Source organism: Pimephales promelas, chromosome 4 (assembly GCF_988280905.1).
Source record: "Pimephales promelas chromosome 4, fPimPro1.hap1.1, whole genome shotgun sequence".
In the NCBI taxonomy this organism is placed as follows: Eukaryota; Metazoa; Chordata; class Actinopteri; order Cypriniformes; family Leuciscidae; genus Pimephales; species Pimephales promelas.
Window position 1 is genome coordinate 8,130,070 of NC_142772.1, and position 23,606 is coordinate 8,153,675.

A 23,606-nucleotide genomic window follows, 5' to 3' on the forward strand; every position below is an offset into this window, starting at 1 on the left:
GTAATGGTCACACTCAAGCCCAAGTGTTTGCGAGTGCATTTGTGTTTTCGTGTTAGCAGCACAAATGGAGAAATCTGCTTTGTAGCCATCACACATGAATGGCTTATGAGCTACACCATACACTTTATGTAAACACACTGCAGTGAGATACTTATAGACTGTGAGATACACAGTCTGGTGAGATACTTATTATCTGACGTGTTTATTTGATTTTTTTTTTTTAAATTTACACTTCCACTCTTCACAAAAGCAACGGCCATGTAAAAAATGTTAAAAGACATCAGTCAACTAAGGCATAAATCATTCTGTAGTTTCTGCACTATACATTTGCATTGGCAGATCTGGAATAACAATGTGCTTACACACTGAAATATTCAAATTTAAACAAAAAACTAAAACATATATAGGCTATTATTGTATCTGGGCTGAATAAATCTTAATTTGTGTAGCTGGTACACACTTATTTTGTATGTTCACAACTCTTTTCTGCTGTATTATGATTTGTTTATTTGTAAGTGCTTATAGTTTATTTCATTATTATAAACTTGCGTTTTTAATTTTTTTCTTTAGACGTCAGTGCTGATAGTTGAGGGATTTATTCTTTTCTGAATATGTTTAAAAAATTGGCCCCATTTAGTTTATTAATAATACACCTTCCTGATCTTAATGTAAATTGTGATTTATTAGTGCACATTATTCTTTGTAATATTATTTTTTGTAATCTTTCAATGTAATGCAATAACTTGCTCCTATTCTAACACCCTTCTGATATATTCTATTTATATTAATTGAAAATATTAATTTTTTTCTTGTTGAATATGTTGTTTCTCTTGGAAATACTTCTGAATACAAAAGTAAAATGGATTGCAGACTCCGTTTCATCTTGACTTTGATATCTAAAATCTTATATTTCTCTTTGAGCATATTTTCCATTAACACTTACTGTTCAAAAGTTTGGGGTCAGTACAATGTTTTTGAAGTCTCTTATGCTGCATTTCTTTGTGAAATTAATATTTTGAAATAGTAAAACTTTAATTGATTTTAAAATACTATTGTAATATGCTGATTTGTTGCTCAAGAAACATTGAACACAGTTATTCTGTTTCTTTTGGAAACCATTATGCTTTTGGGGTACACTGTAAAAAATATATCGTTGGTTTAACTTAAAAAAAATAAGTAAACTGGTTGCCTTAAAATTTTAAGTTCATTGAAATGGAAAAATTGAGTTAATACAATGATGGAGATTGATTTAATCATCAGAAACTCAAAATATTATGTTATCTGAACTACATAAATTATCTAAGTTGATTTGACAAAAGAAAAAATGTTGTCAAAATCTTTTTTTACAGTGTATTCTTTGATGAATAGAAAGAACAGAAGAACAGCATTTGAACAGGATTTTTTTGGGTAAAAATATACAGGTCTTGTCACTTTTGATGAAATTAATGCATAATTGCTGAATTAAAGAATTCATTTAATAAAAAATAAAACAAAGGCACAGACTTTTGAACAGTAGTGTGTTTGAGTCAAGTCATTTTCTCACATAGATTCCCTATAAAGTCACTGTCATGCCAGAAACAGAAGAAACAGGTTTTTGTTGTTTATGTCGTTTCTAAAGCTCTTTTATGTCTGAGTGCATCTGGCATGCTCAAGGCCTTTTAAGAAATCATTTTCACTGTGTTCACCTTCAGTCTCTCAACCGTTTGGGCTGGTTTTACATAGGCTACACACAACCACTATACTGGATGTGACCGGGAATAACACACTCTTCTTTATCCAGCTCCTTGAGTGCTATTTACCAAGTCCTCATCCTTGCACCCTTCATATCTTTCAATTTCTTTATCCCCCCCTATCTTTCTGTCTGTTTGTCTCTTAGGGCTTGTGCAGCGTTGTGTCATCATCCAGAAAGATGAGAATGGCTTTGGGCTGACAGTGAGCGGCGATAACCCTGTGTTTGTACAGCTTGTAAAAGAGGGTAAGAAAGACACAAACAGTGTTGTTCATTGTCCCTGTTTTGCCCTCCATAACATGCACATGCAGTAGTAGTTTCACAAGTGACTTAAACACACACTTGTCTCTTTTAAATATCCAGCCTTAGATAATTATCCAGTTGTGTAACACCACAGTACGGTATAATTACGACACTGACAGTGCTAAATACATAGTTGCTTTTACCAGTTACTAGATTGAGGCAGTGTAAATGTGTATTCAAGCTACTTGTGATCGCCCTTACGCTGTACTGTGGCCGTATCATGGCACAATGATGGTTTCAGATCAAGGAACTTCTAACTTTAATATTTTTCATTCCAGCCGACCGCATGATCTCTCTTTCTCTTCTTTTGCATGTAGATGGAGCTGCCATGCGAGCTGGTGTTCAGACAGGCGACCGGATCATAAAGGTGATGACCAATCAGGGGCTTCATGTGATGAAGTTCAGATTTATTAATATAACTTCTTGAGGTTCAGTTAAAAACGAGCGTAGTCTGTATGACCAACCCCAGAAACTGTTATTTGGGCTTGTGTCTTTAAGCCCTGAGGTTATAACACAAAAAAGCTCTCCAGACAGGCTCACCTGATGTCGACAGGATGCCTCGGGTGCCGTGTCCTGCCTCCTGCTGGCGGAATAAAGAAGAATAGATGTGTATATTTCTCTGGTCATACTTAAGAGTTTGGAAATCTTAATATGTCATAATTATGATGTGACGTGCGCTACCGTTCAAAAGTTTGGGCTCAGTAAGTGAAGTAGTTTCTTGTGCTCACCAAGGCTGCATTTATTTGATAAAAAAAAAATAAATAATTAAAAACAGTATTATTGTAAAATACTATTACACTGTAAAAAAAAAAATATTGTTGGTTTAACTTAAAAATGAAGAAACTAACCTGGTTGCCTTAATTTTAAGTTCATTGAAATGGAAAAAATGTAGTTAATACAATGAAGGAGATTGATTTAATCACCAGAAACTCAAAATATTATGTTATCTGAAGTTGATTTGACAAAAGAAAACATGTGATTACAAATCATGAAAATATTTTTTACAGTGTACAAATTAATATAACTGTTTGAACTTATTTTGAAATGTAATATATTCATGTGATGGCGAAGATACACATGATCACATGCAGTAGCGGTTCTAGGCACGGGCGAACCGGGCAGTCGCCCGGGGCCGCATTTCTTCATGTCACATGGGGGGCGGCACGAGCAGTTAAAAAAATCCTCTGTGCCGCGAAGGTTTTATATTTTTTTACCATTTCGATTCAATTATTGCCAATGGCGCCCCTAATTGCTGAGAAGGTGCCGTGCACAGAAGCGATGTCAAGGGGGTCTCTTCTTGATTAGTTCACGTATCGCGTCTTTTGCGCGCTCGAGGTCGTTTCAAATAGGCGATTAGGCGCACGGGAAGCGCGCTCATTATGCGCTCGCGGGAGGTGCGCTCATAAACTTTTCAGTATGGGAGTGCTCGTGCACCCAAACACTTGGGTGTTTTTTCTCTTCTCCATAAAAAAATCTTTTAGCAGAGCTTCAGCGAGCGTTTTTCTGTGGTGGAAATACATTAGCTACTAAAACTTGTTTGTGGAGAGCCCAGTGCATGGTTGTATAACAACGACAGCCATGGGCAAATCGGTCCGAATTTTACTATTAATAATAAAAGATAAGCTACTGTGCATTATAAATGTCAGGAATGTATCTTTATTGACTCATTCTTTTTATAGAGATGATTGAATGCTGAAATATGAGGTATATATTTTTATAAAATCTCTTTTTGTGTTAACCTTTTTTTAAGTTTAGTAGGTAAGATAAAAGACACTCCTTTAAAACAAATCTTTAATGTTATTAACTTGGTGAATTGATTGTGTATTAGGCTTTTTGTGTATGTGATCATGTTGGTCACTATATTCATGAAATGAAAATAATTTACATAATGATCAACTTTGTCTTTTTACAGTAGCCTATATGCAAAGTACAATTTTCTATTTTCTAACATTCTAACATTTTAAGAGTGACATAGGGCTACAAAAGCTATTTTAGGTCTATAACAGTTTGGATAGTGTTTAATATGAGAGCTGTTCAAAATTATTTAAGAGATAAGAGATAAGTATTGTGTTACTAAACAAGTATCTATCAGACCCTTTTACTTTTAAAAATGCCATTTCGTGACAAATATTGTTTAACAAGCCATAACTAAAAGTGTGCCATGCATATAATTTAAGGCAATAACCAATGCGCTAATGGTTACTTCCTCTCTTTAAAGTTAGATTAAACTAGCAAAATAACTGGATTCTATTAACTGTGTTTTTCAAATGAACGGTATGTGATTTTATTGTTGGGTTGTTGTTGTTTTGTTTTTTTTTGTTTTTTTGTTTTGTTTTTTTTGGGGGGGGGGGGGGGCGCTCGAAGGGGGTCTCGCCCTGGGTGTAATTCAGAGTAGAACCGCCACTGATCACATGTGTATGTGATCACATGATCCGTCACTTTTGATCAATTTAATGCGTCCCTGCTTATTAAAAAAAATTCATTTCCACTACCCAACAAAGACAGGAAGCTTTAGTGGAGCATTGGTAAATCCAAATGACGTGATGTTTGGTTTATAATTTATGCTTTGTCTGTGTGTGTATATATATTTATCATGCTGTCACAGAGAATAATGGGAAATGTAGTTTGGTCGTGCAAAACTCATAAACAAGCTAAATAAAAAGCATTTTCGGCACTATTTTTGTTGCTGGTGCAGAAATAGACAAAGTAACTGGCTATATTGCTCTTAGTGTTGAGTATCATTATGAATTTAATCAGTTTTGTGTTTTTTTTTTTTTCATGCAGGTCAATGGGACATTAGTTACACATTCGAATCATGTAGAAGTTGTAAAGCTAATAAAATGTAAGTAGCCTGTGGCTTTCACTTTAATCATTTTACTGTAGTTATTCGCATTTCAAGTGAACAATACTGTGCAGTTGCTGGTTGGTTTCCCTGTACAGATAACCTATTTGTGTGTGTTTGTTTACAGCGGGCTCCTATGTGGCCCTAACCGTGCTGGGGAGACCGCCAGGCCTGCCTCAGATCCCCCTCTCAGACGGCGAGGTGGAGGAGGGGTCTCTCTTCTCGCTCACTTCCCCTCACTCCCCGGGGCCCATCGGTCCAGACCGCTCCTCTTCTTCCCCCAGCCCCTCGGAGCGCAAACCCACCCCTCTGCCTGTATGGGTAAGAACTCAGTCTTGTCCTCAGATCACCGAAAAACAGCCTTGATCTCCATCAGCCCTCGTTCTTTTTCAATCACAGAATTGTGAGCTTTTTACTACAGTAACTCATTGTGTGTTTGAGGCATCACAGCAGCAAAAATACAACAGCAGTCACATGCTTTCATACGGACAGTGTTTCGGACAGATAACAGAGCTGTGGCTCTACACTAAAATAATTTCTGGGTTGCCAGATTTGAGTATTTCCTCATAACCGTTTAAAGGATGCACTGCAGTTTGAAAGGTTGTTATCAGATTTAATCAAGAATACTTTAAATTGATCAAAAAAGACTTGAAACTTTTAATGTTAGAAAATATTTCTATTTCAACTTTATATGTTTATCATATACTGAAAAATGTTTGGTCCCACTTTATATTAAGTGGCTTTAAGGACTATGTACTTGCATTGAAAAATAAGTACAATGTACTTGTGCTCATGTTGTATTGTAAAACACTTTTTGCTGCTATTGAGGTGTGATACGGGTAAGGTTAGGGACAGGTGTAGTGGTATGGGTAGGTTTAAGCGTAGGTTAAAGTGTAAGGGATGGGTCAGCTGTCTAATTACAGATGTAATTACATAAATTAGTTACAGCTGTAATTACATGCTGATATTTTAAAAATGCAAGTACAATGTAAAAACATGTATGTACACAATAAGTACATTGTATCAAATTATTTGTTTCAATGAAAGTACATAGTACTTAAAGGAATAGTTCACTTTAAAAAAAAACTTTTGCTGATAATTTACTCACCCCATGTCATCCAAGATGTCCATGTGTTTCTTTCTTCAGTCGAAAAGAAATTAAGGTTTTTGATGAAAACATTCCAGGATTTTTCCCCATATAATGGACTTCAATGGGAACCAAATGGTTCAAGGTCCAAAAGACACTTTCATTTCAAACTGCAAACTGTTCAAAGGGCTTTAAACGATTCCAGACGATGAATAAGGGTCTTATCAAGCGAAACAATCGCTCATTTAATAAATAAATAACAAAGTTCAAGTTTTATAAGCTCAAATGCTCGCCTAGGGTTAGTGTGTGATTCGCGTTCGTGACTCTCCTATTCAAACTCGTTCATCAAAATGAACGAATCTTTTCCCGAGTCAACTCGTTCATTTCGTTGGTTGAATGAACCAAATGACACGAAAAAAGATTTGTTCATTTAGATGAACGAGTTTGAACGGGAGATACAATTTTAACTTTTTTTTTTTTTTTTAAATGAGCAATCGTTTCGCTTGATAAGACCCTTATTCATCGTCTGGTGTCGTTTAAAGCCCTTTGAACAGTTTGCACTGAAACTGTCTTATGGACCTTGAACCGTTTGGTTCCCATTGAAGTCCATTATATGGAGAAAAATCCTGGAATGTTTTCCTCAAAAACCTTAATTTCTTTTCGACTGAAGAAAGAAAGACATGGACATCTTGGATGACATGGGGGTGAGTAAATTATCAGCAAAAGGTTTTTTAAAAGTGAACTACTCCTTTAAAGCCACTTATTTCACATCTGTTTTCAACATTTATAATTATAAGAAATGTTTCTTGAGCCAATTCAGCATATTAGAATGATTTCTGTAGTGTGACGCTTAAATTCAGCTTTGCCATCACAGAAATGAATTAAACTTCAAAATATAGTAGAAAGTTATTTTAGGGAAAAAATAATATTGTAGTAATATTTAACACAGTATTTTTGATCAAATAAATGCAATTTTTGTGAGCATAAGATTATAGTTTTAAAAACATTAAAACATGTAAAAAAATTCAATCTGGTTACACGTTATTTTGGTCTACTTTAGACATTATACTAATTATAAGTTACTAACTTATTAAGAAACTTTGCATCTACATGCCATAAAACTCTCATAAGCGTGTATGTGTAGACTGTTAGGTTCGGGTTAGTAGTAGTTGCAACGTTACTTATACAGTAGTTAGTAGAATGTCTAAAGTGGACCATCAATCTAAAGTGTTACCAAAAATGTACCAAACTTTTAAAAGGTATTTTACATTTGTTATTGTGAGTGGACTATTAGAATCTACAAATTAAGCCTACACAAGATGTGTATTGTTATTTTATCTATCATTTTGTTTCTTCAAGAAATGTATTTTATTATTATAAAAGATTGTGTTGCTGATTAAGACTACTTGCAATGTTGCTGCCACAGTTGCTTGACACTTGCAGCACCTATTAATATTTGCAGACCTGTGTAACAGACATTTGGTTTTAAACTGTGGGAAAGTAATGTCTAAATTTGCAGAACTGAAGCTATAATTGTAGACTGACTCATGTGTGGTTAGGACTGTCATTGAGCTCATACATATAAGTGTACATTTATCAAACATGTGATGTTGTGACAGAGTCTGTCTTCAATCTCACATCCTCTCTAACAAGAGATTTGTGAATAATCAGAGCCGCTGTGATGTTTGATAAATTGCAGGCCATGACAGAGGAGTACAGCAGGAACCCTACACCTAAACTACTGAAGGAAAACCAGGATGCCAAGAAGCACATTCCACAGCACCAGGAGCAGCTCAGCAAGCCCACTGGGACTGGACAGGTACAGACTCATATACACGCACACACAGACACACACACACACACACGCTCCCTTCCTCTGATTCAGAGAAATTCTTGATTTAAAAAAAAAAGTGATATGTAGATGGTAATATATATTAAAAATGATTGTTTCTTGACATTATGAATCGCATTTTTGCTTCCTTTTTTTTTTGTGAGGTGAAATATGATGGAGACTTTTCTTCATGAGATTCTCACAATCACTTTTTCCCCCTAAATGTATAATAAATAAGTAACGTGACATTTTTATTAATCAGTAAAACATGTGGAATGCATGACAGTAGCACACATGGAAAATTTCTGGTTCAGCTTCAGTTGAATATTTAGTTATTGTTGTCCAGGGTATGTTTCAATAAACCAAAACCATGAAAATATTATTTTAATAAAATAAACATTATCTATTTTTTTTAAATACCCATTTAATTTCAGCTACAACATTTGTCATTTTTGTTTTGTTTATGCCAGCATGAAACACAAGATAGTAGTTTTTTCTTCCCTATTTTGATTAATATTCAAGTGATATACTGTATATATATATATATGTTGTGCATAGGGAATTGATTGGATCATTTGATCGTTATGGTTTGCTATTGCTGTGATGTCATGTGAGTGACAGATTGTCCTGACCTCGCACCGAAAAAACATTTCAACAGAAAAGAGAAGAGATGTCGTTGCAAGAGGGAGGGGAAGTTGTTTTGAAAGATTATGAAGCCACATGAATTTAAAAATTAATAAATAATGATGTGCACAGAAATATCATTTATAGACCATTTCACAAGATGTAAACAACACTGGTCCAGAAACACTTCCTGTTTCCGTTTGTAACTGTTTTCTTTATTTCACATGTAAAGAAAACATCTTAAAGATGTTTGTTTAACTTTTAGATTCAGTTTTAAATGTTCTGTTGGTTTTATTTTATCCCAGCTTTTATGTAGTGTTAAAAAACGGAAACAGGAAGTGCTTCTGGACCAGTGTTGTTTACATCTTGTGAAATGGTCTATAACTGTGATATTTAATACGAAAAATAAGAATGGCCAAATTTGGTTTCATGGTGACTTTAGGTGAAGTATTAAAATAATAAATAAACTAAAACAACAAAAACTATATTGACGATCATGTTTTAAAAATAATGATAAAAACATCCAACAAAATTACTAAAACTTTAACTAAAATTAAATGTAATTCAAACTATTAACACAAACTAGGATATCAATATAATCATAGCATCAATGATACTGAAATAACACTGATGTATTCTTACACCCTGCATTAACCAGATAAGATAAGATTACAATGACAGTTAATATGTCTGTCCACGCCAGATGTGACGCAGCTACAAGATGCTGCAAACTCGATTACAAATCCCAGCTAATCAGAAGAGCATGTGGGCGGAGTCTCTCTCTGCAAGTACATAATATTAAAAAGTTTTTCAGTAATTTTATTATCTCAAAGCAAATCATCAGTAACAGAACACCATTGAAACCATTAAAAAATAGAATCATTATTTTCCGGTTTATCACTGTTAAGCTGCTTTGAAACTGTTGTATAAAGCACCATATAAATAAAGGTTACTTGACTTTACTATAATCCCGTCTCTTGTGCATTGCTGTCACGAGTGGTTAGGACAAATCAAACATGAAAAAGCCACTTTTTATCGCGTTTTGCCACACTGTGTCTGGCTATGACACGTTATATGTGTGTATGATTTATGCAAGGTTGGTGAGACCAAATGAAATGCCAGTGTTTACAAACATACAGTGATTTTCTTGCTCAGTTTTTTTTTGTTTTACTTTTTTTTTTCTTGTGACCTGGATGTAAAACTATTCTGAGAAAAGTTACATGAACTTTTTACATGGAAACTTGCTTTTATAAAATGGTGCTTAGCCTCTCACAGTTACAGTCATTATTTTGTTCAATTCTATTCAGTACCATTAGTGGTGTGGAAATTACACTTCACTTTCTAACAAAACGTCATGATGTTACAATCATAATGAGAGTTTGTGTATATTGTAGGATGGCTCCATATCTCCAAGGCCAGGTGAAGGCGAGCAGGAGGATGGAGGGGGAGATTTGGATCGACCCCCTTCCTGGCAGGGTGATGCTGGAACGGAGCCATTGTGGACCAACAATATCACGACCCCTGTCAGTACACCTCCCGAACACATTACCCTTCCCGTTCACATTTCTTGAATGTAGATCTGTGGTTCCTCTATGTAATTGACATTTGCTCTCTATTGCTCCATGCAGGTCATGCCTAGTCCTTTCCTGGAGAGCCCATGCCAAAGAGAGACCCCCTGCCACAGTCCAAAGACCACACCCCGAGACAGCCTCAACTCCTGTCCTTCACCGGATGCCGAAGACACACCTGATCTTGTGAGTGACCTCTTGACCTCATGGCTTTATATGTAGTTTCTCAGAGCTGTGCAAAAATTGTGCATTTCTCATTTAGGATTCTCAGTCGAGTATGGGGAGCCCCTCCTCTCGTCCGGTTGCGCACATTATTGGTGCTGAGGACGAAGACTTTGACACAGAGCAGGAACAGGTAGGACTGTGTGCTTCTTGTATTTTTGTACTCGTGGGCTCTCCTCCAAACAATAGTGACTAAGGTCCCGATATACTCATGCTGTAGTTCTCGTTTCTTCTAGTTTTACTCCTTTTCTTATGTAGGCGGATAGCGAACAGTCTGTTGGGAGCGGCGTTTAGGTCAATATATAAATGTATGCCGAGCACTGTCTTCTCAATTACAAATTAAAGACGCAACAAAAATGACAGCAGTGACAGAGAAAATAGAAGTTAAGAAAGCATCTGATCATAGCAACGTGGATCTGTTTGCACCAGCTCAGTCAAGTCACGCCATTTTTATTTATATAGCACTTTATATAATAGATTGCTTTAAAGCAAGCAGCATTACAGTTTTAATATATGGAAGTTTGTTTCCGCCACTGAATAAAAAATTAAATAAATAATTGTGACTTTTTATCTCACAATTCTGCCTTTTTTTCTCACAATTGCGAGTTTATATCTCGCAATTCTGACTTTATTTCTCAGAATTGCATGATAAAAAGTCAGAATTGTGTGATAAAGTCGCAATTGTGAGTTATAAAGTCAGAATTGCGAAAAAATAAGGTCGCAATTGCGTGTTATAAAGTCAGAATTGTGAGATATAAAGTCAGAAATGTGAGATATAAAGTCAGAATTGCGTGTTATAAAGTCAGAATTGCGAGATATAGTCTGGATTGCGAGATATAAAGTCAGGATTGCGAGATATAAAGTCAGAAATGCATAATATAAAGTCAGAATTGTGAGATATAAAGTCAAAATTGCGTGTTATAAAGTCATTGCGAGATATAAAGTCAGAATTGCGAGATATAAAGTCAGAATTGTGAGATATAAAGTCAGAATTGCGAGATATAAAGTCAGAATCGCTTGATATAAAGTAAGAATTGTGATATATAAAGTCAGAATTACGTGTTATTAAGTCAGAATTGCGAGATATAAAGTCAGAATTGCCAGATATAAAGTCAGAATTGCGAGATATAAAGTCAGAATTACGTGTTATAAAGTCAGAATTGCGAGATATAAAGTCAGAATTGTGAGATATAAAGTCAGAATTGCGAGATATAAAGTCAGAATTACGAGATATAAAGTCAGAATTGCAAGATATAAAGTCAGAATTGCGAGATATAAAGTCAGAATTGCGAGATATAAAGTCAGAATTACGTGTTATAAAGTCAGAATTGCGAGATATAAAGTCAGAATTGCGAGATATAAAGTCAGAATTGCGAGATATAAAGTCAGAATTACGTGTTATAAAGTCAGAATTGCGTGTTATAAAGTCAGAATTGCGAGATATAAAGTCAGAATTGCGAGATATAAAGTCAGAATTGCGAGATATAAAGTCAGAATTGCGAGATATAAAGTCAGAATTACGAGATATAAAGTCAGAATTGCGTGTTATAAAGTCAGAATTGCGAGATATAAAGTCAGAATTGCGAGATATAAAGTCAGAATTGCGAGATATAAAGTCAGAATTGCGAGATATAAAGTCAGAATTACGAGATATAAAGTCAGAATTACGTGTTATAAAGTCAGAATTGCGTGTTATAAAGTCAGAATTGCGAGATATAAAGTCAGAATTGCGAGATATAAAGTCAGAATTGCGAGATATAAAGTCAGAATTGCGAGATATAAAGTCAGAATTACGAGATATAAAGTCAGAATTGCGAGATATAAAGTCAGAATTGCGAGATATAAAGTCAGAATTACGTGTTATAAAGTCAGAATTGCGAGATATAAAGTCAGAATTGCGAGATATAAAGTCAGAATTGCGAGATATAAAGTCAGAATTGCGAGATATAAAGTCAGAATTGCGAGACATAAAGTCAGAATTACGTGTTATAAAGTCAGAATTGCGTGTTATAAAGTCAGAATTGCGAGATATAAAGTCAGAATAGCGAGATATAAAGTCAGAATTGCGAGATATAAAGTCAGAATTACGTGTTATAAAGTCAGAATTGCGAGATATAAAGTCAGAATTGCGAGATATTAAGTCAGAATTGCGAGATATAAAGTCAGAATTGCGAGATATAAAGTCAGAATTACGTGTTATAAAGTCAGAATTGCGTGTTATAAAGTCAGAATTGCGAGATATAAAGTCAGAATTGCGAGATATAAAGTCAGAATTGCGAGATATAAAGTCAGAATCGCGTGATATAAAGTCGGAATTTTGAGAGAAAAAAGACAGAAGGGCGACTTTTTATCTCACAATTCTGACTTTTTTTCCTCACAATTTCTGACTTTATAACACAATTGTGAGTTTATATGTCGAAATTCTGACATCTTTTCTCAGAATTGTGAGATATAAACTCCCAATTGCGAGTAATCAGGCTAATTCTAAGGGGAAAAAAGACTAACTTTTTTTCCCCTCAGAATAGTTTAAATCTCACAATTCTGACTTTATATCATGCATTTCTGGCTTTATAACATGCGATTGCGACTTTATATCTAGCAATTCTGACTTTATATCTCGCAATTCTGACTTTATTTCATGCAATTCTGACTTTATATCTCGCAATTCCGACTTTATAACACGCAATTGCCACTTTATATCTTGCAATTCTGACTTTGTCTCAGAATTGCGAGATGTAAAGTCATGTAAAAAGATGTAAAAAGTCGCAATTACCTTTTTTTTTTCATTTTATGGCAGAAACAAGCTTCCTCTTTCCCAGCGAGCGTAAAAAAAGAAAGAAAGAAAAGTTACCAGCTAGCGCCAGACCTTTTGATTATTTTGACAAAACTTTCATGGCCCCCAGAATATTTTGTTGAATATTTGAATGTATGAATATTCGAATGTATTCAAACATGTAATGAATATTTGAACATTTGAACAATATTTGAAAAAAAAGATAATTAGCTTCATGCATTATTTTTTTATCAACACTTGAATGTGGGTAGGTTTCAATAAAAAGCAACATTTTGAACAAAAAGCTGAGAAAGACGTCATCTGAATCAGATTCAGAAGGATGATTAAAACATAGGCCGAGTAGATTGAGTCCATCAAGACCCCCAAAGCTCGATTTATAGGGTGTTGAATGTTTGATGATTGTGTCACCTTACATATGCATAAGCAAAGCTTTTATCGCTTGTTTTTGTTTCTTTTTCGCTTGTTTTTGCGTCTGGAGATTCTGTACTCTTCAGGAGATGAGTAATAGCATCCCCTACCATACGTATAAGTGAAAACATTGATTGCCAGAAAATATTGATTGTCATTCATAGTAATGAGTTAACTTTTTCGGGGTATATAGGCTATAGTATTTCACACTTCTACTTCACTCCCATTAGAAGTTGATGCATCTCCCCACACACTTTTCCAGCAACGCTGTTTATGAAGCTTCCTTTCAGGATAGATGTTGCCTTAGAAGATAACAGACTATGTAAACAGTTTATAATGAGGAGACTCACTAGATTTTAATTTATTCATGGAAAATGGCAAACACTTTTACACAGTTACATTCACAATACCACATGTAAGTTTGCCACTGAATCATGAAGTTTAATGATATAAAAATGTGTGCTTGCCTTGTACTGTAAATAAGTCTCTCTCTGTCTCTAGATGAATGGCCAGTGTAGCTGTTTTCAGAGCATAGACCTCCTGAAATCCCGGCCTGCTCACCTAGCAGCTTTTATCCATCATGTGGTCTCTCAGTTTGACCCTGCGCCTCTGGTGAGATCGATCACCCCTCTTACCCGCAAACCCTCTCACAAGAACCTGGAATTTCCAGGCATCTAACAAAATATTTATAAAGGATTTTCCATATTCCATGAATCTCTCTTGCATGCTTATAATTTGGTCTCAGATCAGATGAGTCACATCACTAAAGCGCCTCTCATCTCCCTTCTCACTTCGCAGCTGTGCTACCTCTATGCTGAACTTTACAAACAGACCAGCTCCAAAGAGACACGACGAATCCTCATGGATACCTTCTTCATAGACAAAACAGCTGTGAGGGACCTTACCACAGGCTCAGATTCTTTAGCTTGTCTTAGATGATGTGATCTCTGACTAAGGTGTATTTTGTTTTTAAACAGAGCTTGAAAGTAACAGTACCTGAATCCATCATCACTGACCTGGGTTAGTTCAAACCTCTAATAAACTCTAAATACATTGTTTAATCACTTATATCACTTACGTTATAAAATGATAGGCTGATAAAAATGTTGTGCAAACCCAGACCTTCAACTTAAAATCTCATTGTTTCATAGAAATGTTTTAGGACCAACAAAAAAGATGATCCAGTAATATTTCCTACTTGAATAAATCATATTAAACATGGGGTTTGTCTGATTGCTAATTGGGGAAATGCTAATTCAGATGTAATGTTATAGTATCTGCAATTATAATCTAGGATGTTACCAACAAATTCCTCTCTCATAGGGATTGATACTGATAAGTCAATGATTATTTTTCTGTTATGACTGAAAACCTATAAGTTACCTATAAAATACCAATATTATAATGGTAACACATTACAATAAGTTTTCTTTAGTTAACATTTAGTAACATAAAGTAAGAATACACTGCATTTTTACAGTATTTATTAATTGTAGTTAATGTTCATTTTGGAAATAAAATCAAAAGTTGTATTTGTTAACATTAGTTGATGCACTATGAACTAACATGAACAGACAATGAACAGCTGGATTTTTTAACTAACATTAACAAAGATTAATAAATACTGTAACAAATGTATTGTTCATTGTTAGTTCATGTTAGTTAGTACTTTAACTCAGTTTTTTACAAGTGAGACCTTATTATAAAGTCTTACCATTAGATTGCATATCTTTTAACAAAAATAAACTAAAATGTAACAAAAATAAAGCTGAAGTTATACACAATATCTTTCTGCATAGGTTAGTGCTAGATATTGAAAGTTATTTAAATCTGAAATAGGGCTGTCAAACGATTAATCACGATTAATCGCATCCAAAATAAAAGTTTGTGTTTACATAATATATGTGGGTGCACTGTGTATAATTATTTTATATATATAGAAATACACAGAAATTCTTGTATATATTTAAGAAATATTTTCATGTAAATGCTGTATATGGATTTAGATATAATTTATATTATATATAAATATAAATATTTGATATATAAATAATATTTTTTTCTTAAATATACATGCATGTGCGTGTATTTATACAAAATAATTATACACAGTGCACCTACATATATTATGTAAACACAAACTTTTATTTTGGATACGATTAATCGTGATTAATCATTTGACAGCCCTAATCTGAAAATAGACAGAAGGCATTAATTAATTAATCTGCACCATGTTATTTATCAGCTGATATCCATTGAGTTTGTGTGTTTGATTGTTTTTGTTTTTTTTAATCATTTGGATATTTATTGACTGGTATTGGATGGTTTATTGATAAATGAAAAAATCGTCAGATTAACAAAAAAAATATGTCGTATTACCAAAATGATGCTGATATATTTCTTTATTTGTGTCTTTATTTTTTTTAAGTCACCCATCTCATTTGAATTATTTATGCGTTTACGTGAATATAGAGCGGACTGCGCACTCAATTAATGCAGAACGGAAGAGGCCGGAGCCCATCTCAGAGGATGTCCACCGACAGTACGTGCAGCAGCTGCAGGACACACTTCTACCTGACATTCAGAAGAACCTAGAAGACTTCAGGTAAAATGCACTCATCTAATCCACACAATCTACGACTCCAATGTATCGGCACAAGTGTCTGTGGAAACCTTCTCCTCCAGTATGTTCTCTCACGTATTGATTGTATGTTTTAGGCAAAAGCGCAGTATGGGTCTGACGCTGGCTGAAGCGGAACTAGCCCGTCTGGATACGGAGAGAATGAGAGACCGGGTGGCTCCAGAAAAAGAACGATCCTGTGCAGAGCACATCATCTCTAAGATAGAGGATGTGCTGTAAGTGCACATATCTGTGCTGACATATATATGTCAATATACTTGTCCTTTTTTTTATTTATTGTCTCTGTGAGGATGGTGGTCACACACACTACAGATGACTATCATTTACATACCCCTTTTCTCGTAAGTTTACTTAGCCCTTGCAGAATCTTTAAGATGCTTAACATTATTAAAAAAAAGTTTTGTTTGTTTTTTTTTTGTTGTTTTTTTTTACTGCTCAGAAGAAGCTACCTAAAGTATATTGTACTGTCAAATAGCTTTATCAGTCAGTACTATTGAGAAGAAGAAAAAAAAGATCTCTCCTATTTAAAACATATATTTATTTCTCATATTTCAGCTGGAGGCATCTTGGGTGCTGCTCTTTCATAATTTAATATCCTTTTGCACTGATAGACAATTAATTGTTACCATGACTAAATCTTCCACTACTCTCACTCAGGGTGTCCCACAGGGCTCTATTCTTGGTCCTCTTCTTTTCAATATTTACTTATTTACCCCATGGTCATATAATCTGCTGTCATAGTCTCAGATACCAATGTTATGCTGATGACCTACAACAAATTTGCTTATTCTGCCACAGCTCTTCTTCATTATTTATATATAAGTATATAAAAGTAAGCTTCCCCTTTTTTTTAAATGTGAAATCCATGTGGGTAAATCTGTAGATAGCTTTTTACAGGAAAAAGAGTTCCTCTTATTGTTAATGGCTTCAAGCAGTTCACGAGTAGTTAAAACTTTTCTCCCAGTTTGTTTGAGCTCAATGTGAGACCAAATATTCACTATTAAATCTGGACTTTTTGACCAGAAACAAACAAAACAAGCAATAAACAATTTGGGCCTGGAGCATTGTCTTGTTGGAAAATAACATCTAATCATTCTTCTTTACATATCAACTTGTCAATTGTTTGTGGAAAGCATTTATTATTAAACTTCTCGCCAGATATTCAAAGTCATTGCTTTGGAGCGTGTAACATTGTGATTCATCAATGAATCCACACAGCTCTGCTAAACCACTCTGAATCTAACGTCTAATATTCTGCCAAAAATTTTGGAAAAATGGCCTTGGCCTATTTGTATATATATATTTTTTTTCCTTTCGAGGCAGTTCAATATGTAAACTTAGCATAACTGTATATGTCATTAGTCAGATGAAATATAGAAAAATAGAAATGAATTCTAGTATTATGCTAATTTTTGACATGGTTTACAAAATCATCACAACTGGGTTGACATTTTAAGCCTGTTCCTGACTGATAAATATGACAAAAATAAAGATAATGTTAAAAAAAAGAAGCATTTATTTATCTTATCTGAGTCCACTTCCTAAATTAATAGTGATGTCATTTTTACCAAATTTTTGGAATGGTAGATTATTTTAAGAAGGGTTCACGAATGACATATTCATTGTTGGTCATTATTTACACTTATATTGGACACAACAGGATCCCATTTGACCCAAAGATTGACTGAGATTAAACATAGCTTAAAATGATAGCATTAACATTAAGCTAATTGTTATTATATCTTTAGATTTAATCCAAAATGGGTGATTTTTTTTTTTTACACAAGATACTATTCAAATGAGATGTAAAACTGAAAGTTGTCTCTCTCACACTTCAATAAACACTTCACTTATGTTTTGTTTCAGACTGACGTCGCAGGCCACAGAGGAAGATAAGTGGTAAGGGGAATTCTCATGTCCTCTCTCTTCCATGAACGACATATTACATCACACTAAATTAACCCCCGAAGCACTGTCCAGACTCATAGGCTGAATCTAAATCCAACGTCACACTAAAAGTCCAAGTACTTAATAAAGCAGTACAGTTTTACATTATTTCATAAACCCGTATACTGAAAACTTCAAGTGTTAATAAGCTTTTAAAGGCAAAACTAGCTACTAGTTCTGTAGTTTCCTTCCCACCAGTTTTAGCTGCAATCTTGTGAGTGGTGTGTAGTTGCAGCATATGATCGGCCAGGAGCACATATGGGTGGCAACAGCAGGGACTGAGGCGTTGTGTGTCCGCCCAGATGGCTCACAAGAGACTGGAGCCTCATGAAGCCTCTGACAGGAGCTTGTGAGGGCTATTTCTGCTCTGGCACTGACTGCAGTTACGCATTGTACAAGTCATCTGTTTGGCTTGTAAGTGTTTGTGAGAACAGCTTTGTAAGTTCTTCGGCTGGGGTCCTAGCTGTCAGAATAATTTTCTGCGCACTGTGAAGTATTTCAACATGGACTGAACCGAGCACTTGCTCCCCCTGCTGGAAATGACACAGTCACATGTCAAAGGATTGATTAGTGCGTTTTTAGCTGAATGATCCAACATCTGGGTATTTATACAGATATAATAAAGTAACATGAATGCAATACTATTCTGTATACTTCAAGTCAGGGATTTGAACAAATTACAAGTATTAAAGGTGTAGTTCACTCAAAAATTAACAATTAACATTTTTACTTTTGTTCATCTTTGGACCACAAACGAAGATATTTTTATTTAAATCTTAGATTTCTGTCCCTCCATTGAAAGCTACGCAACTACCAATTTGACGCTCTAAAAAGTTCATAAAGAGTTGTAAAACTAGTAGTTTATTCCAAATTTTCTGCTTGATATGATGAACATAAATTTAATTTAGGCTTTAGTTGCGTGGACTGTCAAGGGAGAGAGAAATCTCTTAGATTAGATTAGATTTAAAAATGTCTTCATTTGTGTTCTGAAGAAGATTGAAAGTCTTGCAGATTTGGAAGGACGTGAGAGAATTAAAATTTTTTGGGGTGAACTATCCCTTTAAATTTCTCTCATTCTGTTATTCTCTCTCACAGTACCACCATGCAGTTTGTCATATTGTCATATATGAAGCAGCTCGGCGTAAAAGTGAAGGAGTCTCGAGGGCTGGAGCACAAGCCCAAGCTAATGAATCTTTTCCCTAAGATAAAGGTACAATCTCTCAGCAAAAATCATCTCCAAATGACTCCATGAAACCAAATAAACTAAACCAGTGTCTCTTTGCTCCTTAATCAGAAAAGTATAAAGCCTGAGAAAGATGGAAGTGAGGAGAAATCAAAGAAAACACGGTTTCCTAACGTTTTTCCTCAGAGACGGCCGAGCAGGGTTGATCCTTCACGTAAGTTGATGGTTAATTTAATGAATAATTACATCAGTGGTTCTCTACATTTGTCCAACACAAATATTTGCAGGCCCCCCATTTTGACTAACATCATTTCGTATGTTGTTTCTGCTCTAATTGACAAGACTGACTTTTTTTTATCAACGGACAATTAGAGTGTTGAGATATTTAAAATGAACCATTCATTTTGTTATTCCAGAAATACAATATTAGTGTACATCTTTAATATTATAAGTGAATTTAAAAAGGCTTTAAAGGGATGGTAAAGTATGATTTCACTTTTCTAACTTAAGTTAGTGTGTAATGTTGCTGTTTGAGCATAAGTTACAACGCTCCAAGTTCAAAGCAAAGGAAGATATTTGCTTTTAAAGAAAAGGACTACAACAAACGGCTGGTAGGGACTACACAACATTCCTCCAGGGTTAGTGACACCAGAAACCCCAAAATGTTCATAAACTCAGCCCCCGGGAACACTCAGTCCATGTTGAGAGGAGGAAAAGTTGTTGTATAAGAGTAAATTTGTGATTCAGCTCAAACTTTAGCATCCATTTTTTCACATGCAATAGAAAGTCACTCTGTGGGCATCTCAAACAGTTCCTATATGAGCGATTTATAGATTACCATGACAGAATATCCTAATTGAAGATAGTTAACTTCACATCAGCAACATAAATGCATCAACTAACCATTCTGAGACGTCCTATTGTATTCTACATATTGTCACTTCTTCTTGAGTATCTCCATCTTTGACTGACTCCGTTTTAACATTAAACGGAGAACCGTTTCTGTCATTTTATGTGTTTGCGTGAGGTAATCGCAGCTGCTAACACACACTAGCTCTTGAAACCCCGCCCTCTGCCTAAGCTCATTTACATTTAAAGGGGCAGACACAAAACGGTGCGTTTTTTCAAACCCTCAAAAAGTGACAACTTTAACATGTTATATAAAAATATCTGGGGGGTATTTTGAGCTAAAACTTCACACACACACACTCAGGGGACATCAGAGACTTATTTTACATCTTGTGAAAATTGCATTTTACCACTCCTTTAAAAAAAAAAAAAAAGAGAAAAAAAATCGACCATCATTTCCCTGAAAAACAAATATTTCTTTCAGTTTTTGTTATGGTGAAATTTGTGTGTGGTATAATTCAGTTCCTTGTGAAGTGATCGTGGGTTTATTTAACTTCTCTATTTGTGACCAGTTTTTTAAAGGCAACTACATATTTGAAGAGACTTGAAGAGACACTTGCCATTTAGGATTGGATTATTTTTCTACTGCTGTGTAGTTTTTGTTTGTTGCTGGTACAACACAAACATTTTATATACCTCTAAATGTTTCATTTTCGATAGCATAGCAAAAATTCCTAGCACAACTATTGTAAAGTTTAAACACAAGACGAAAAAACAGTCAGTAATAAACAAATTAGAAGCAATAGTACTGAAAAATAAAACAAATAATAAATGTTTTTTTCAGGTAGGGCTATTCAGGTAAGAAATACTACAGAAGTTAAAATGGGGTGATTTAAAAGTAAAAAGACTGCACATTCTTCACTCAAATAAATATATTTCTCCTTATTATAAATATTGTGTCCCAACTCTTTACATCCACATTTCTCAGACAATTCTGTCAGCTGTCTTTAATGTCTAGCACTGATACTGATTTTGTTCTCTCTCTGTCTCTCGCCCTGCAGTCAGACAGAGAGAGGCTCTGGAGCCGAGGCAGCGGATGACAAAGCCTCAGCTGCCGTTGGGCACTGGAGAGCAGACAGACGGGTCGTCTCTTCCCATACGGGTCAGTCAGTCTAGTGAGGGCTCAGATGGCAGCACTGCCTTGGTCACATCACCTCCTTACAGCGCTCCAGCAGCTCCAGACGGCATCAGCCGAGAGTCTGAAACTGGTGAGAGACTCTTCTCGAATCATTGTTGTCAAGCGTCTTTGGTCCAAAGAAACCATTTATTTGGTTTAAACCAAATAAGAGGCGATCTAGCGCTAACGTGTGTTGGTTTTTTAATCAAGTGATCATGTGCTCGTTGCCTCTGCGATCAGTGGCGCGGATGCAGTGTTCTGTTGTGGCTACCGCACGCACCGCAATGTCTTCAATCCGTTGTGGAGATTTTATTCGTTCCGGTGAAATCACAAAACAGCTTTGTGTGAAAATCAACTGTGGGAGCAATTGTAAGAAAATGAGAAGACATACAAGACCACTGATAATCTCCCTCGATCTGGGTCTCGATGCAAGATCTCATCCCGTGGGGTCAAAATGATCATGAGAACGGTGAGCAAAAATCCCAGAACTACACGGAGGGACCTGATGAATGACCTGCAGAGAGCTGGGATCAAAGTTACAAAGGCTACCATAAGTAACACACTACGCCGAGAGGGACTCTAATCCTGCAGTGCCAGGCGTGTCCCCCTGCTAAAGCCAGTACATGTCCTGGCCCGTCTGAAGTTTGCCAGAGAGCATATGGATGATCCAGAAGAGGATTGGGAGAATATCATGTGGTCAGATGAAACCAAAATAGAACTCTTTGGTAAAAACTCAACTCGTCGTGTTTGGAGGAAGAAGAATGCAGAGTTGCATCCCAGAACACCATACCTACTGTGAAGCATGGGGGAGGAAACATCATGCTTTGGGGCTGTTTTTCTGCAAAGTGGGCAGGAAAACTGATCCATGTTAAGGGAAGAATGAACGGGCCATGTATCGTGAGATTTTAAGCCAAAGCCTCGTTCCATCAGTGAGAGCCTTGAAGATGAAACGTGGCTGGATCTTCCAGCATGACAATGATCCCAAACACACCGCCCGGGCAACGAAGGAGTGTCTCCGTAAAAAGCATTTCAAGGTCCTGGAGTGGCCTAGCCAGTCTCCAGACCTCAACCCTATAGAAAATTTGTGGAGGGAGTTGAAAGTCTGTGTTGCCTAGCGACAGCCCCAAAACATCACTGCTCTAGAGGAGATCTGCATTGAGGAATGGGCCAGAATACCAGATGCAGTGTGTGCAAACCTGGAGAAGACTTACAGGAAATGTTTGACCTCTGTCATTGCCAACAAAAGTTATGTTACAAAGTATTGAGTTGAACTTTTGTTATTGACCAAATACTTATTTTCCACCATAATTTACAAATAAATTCTTTAAAAATCCTTCAATGTGATTTCCTGGATTTTATTTTTCCATTTTGTCTGTCATAGTGTACCTATGATGAAAATTATAGACCTCTTTTATTATTCTAAGTAGGAGAATTAGCAAAAATCAGTGGCTGACTAAATAGTTTTTGGACCCACTGTACATGATATGCTAAATTAATAACCAAGCTGACCATGTAAATGTGAGTATCGGCTGAGAAAATCATCAGCATTTATTTTCTTGGTAACACTTTACAATTAGGTTCCATTAGTAACATTAGTTAACAACAAAAGTACTTTTAAAGCATGGTGTACTAATACATAAATCAAATCAAAAGTTGCATCTGTTAATATTATTTAAAGGACCCCTGGCAATGAGCAGTTGAATGTTTTATTACTAATGTTACCAAATAAATAAATTAATTCTGGAACAAATGTATTTCTTACTACGTTAGTTATTATATTAACTAATAGGACCTTAATGTCATTTTCTTTCTCTACTGTTATCGTCCCTTTCATTATCTGCCCTGAGTGATTTCTCTTCCTCTCTTTTCTTCAGTATTTCCCCTTTTTCTCCAGAAGCTGTATTATAGAAACATCCTATCTGAATTCCTGATTTAAATATGGAAAAAGTTACCAAGTGAACTATGATTACTAAACAGACAAGATATGATTCTTAGTTAGGATGTTTATGTAATACAGCCTCAGGTTTGTAATTAGATGTTTTTATTTGTTTTCTTTGTCTGAGCTCTCCTGGGTAATCGGGGTCACGGCTCAGATCTGCTGACTAACCCTTTTCAGAACATAATTGGCCTGTTCTTCTTAAAGGAGAACTCCGGCGCAAAATGAACCTCTGGTCTAATAACACACATTTAGTCAACTGTTCTCTGAGATTTGTTTTCATGATAATCGAATGTAAAGAGTTTTATCTCTAAAAACTGTTTAGCGTATAATGCTAGTAATGGGGGCATTTAATAAGTAAAAAGAAATCGCTAGTTAATACCACTAACAAGGCTCAAAATAGCCCCACACTAACACAGTAACATAATGAGCGTCCCTACAGACAGGAGCCATCTTGGAAAACAG

The 23,606-nt window shown here is 35.4% G+C and overlaps 1 protein-coding gene across 4 annotated transcripts in view; it reads left to right on the plus strand.

Annotated features, from left to right (window-relative positions):
• Positions 1 to 23,606, plus strand: part of arhgef12b (Rho guanine nucleotide exchange factor 12b) — a 139,525-nt gene that overhangs the window by 55,173 nt on the left and 60,746 nt on the right. For all 4 annotated transcript variants that reach the window (XM_089129900.1, XM_039662472.2, XM_089129901.1 and 1 more), the window contains exons 4-20: positions 1,877 to 1,975; positions 2,350 to 2,399; positions 4,817 to 4,874; positions 5,002 to 5,195; positions 7,661 to 7,780; positions 9,811 to 9,939; positions 10,045 to 10,170; positions 10,247 to 10,339; positions 13,910 to 14,020; positions 14,207 to 14,299; positions 14,386 to 14,428; positions 15,881 to 16,013; positions 16,127 to 16,264; positions 17,916 to 17,948; positions 19,092 to 19,206; positions 19,291 to 19,393; positions 21,090 to 21,296. In XM_089129900.1, the coding sequence (XP_088986026.1) occupies positions 1,877 to 1,975; positions 2,350 to 2,399; positions 4,817 to 4,874; positions 5,002 to 5,195; positions 7,661 to 7,780; positions 9,811 to 9,939; positions 10,045 to 10,170; positions 10,247 to 10,339; positions 13,910 to 14,020; positions 14,207 to 14,299; positions 14,386 to 14,428; positions 15,881 to 16,013; positions 16,127 to 16,264; positions 17,916 to 17,948; positions 19,092 to 19,206; positions 19,291 to 19,393; positions 21,090 to 21,296 (1,845 nt within the window). The remainder of the gene's footprint in view (positions 1 to 1,876; positions 1,976 to 2,349; positions 2,400 to 4,816; positions 4,875 to 5,001; positions 5,196 to 7,660; positions 7,781 to 9,810; positions 9,940 to 10,044; positions 10,171 to 10,246; positions 10,340 to 13,909; positions 14,021 to 14,206; positions 14,300 to 14,385; positions 14,429 to 15,880; positions 16,014 to 16,126; positions 16,265 to 17,915; positions 17,949 to 19,091; positions 19,207 to 19,290; positions 19,394 to 21,089; positions 21,297 to 23,606) is intronic.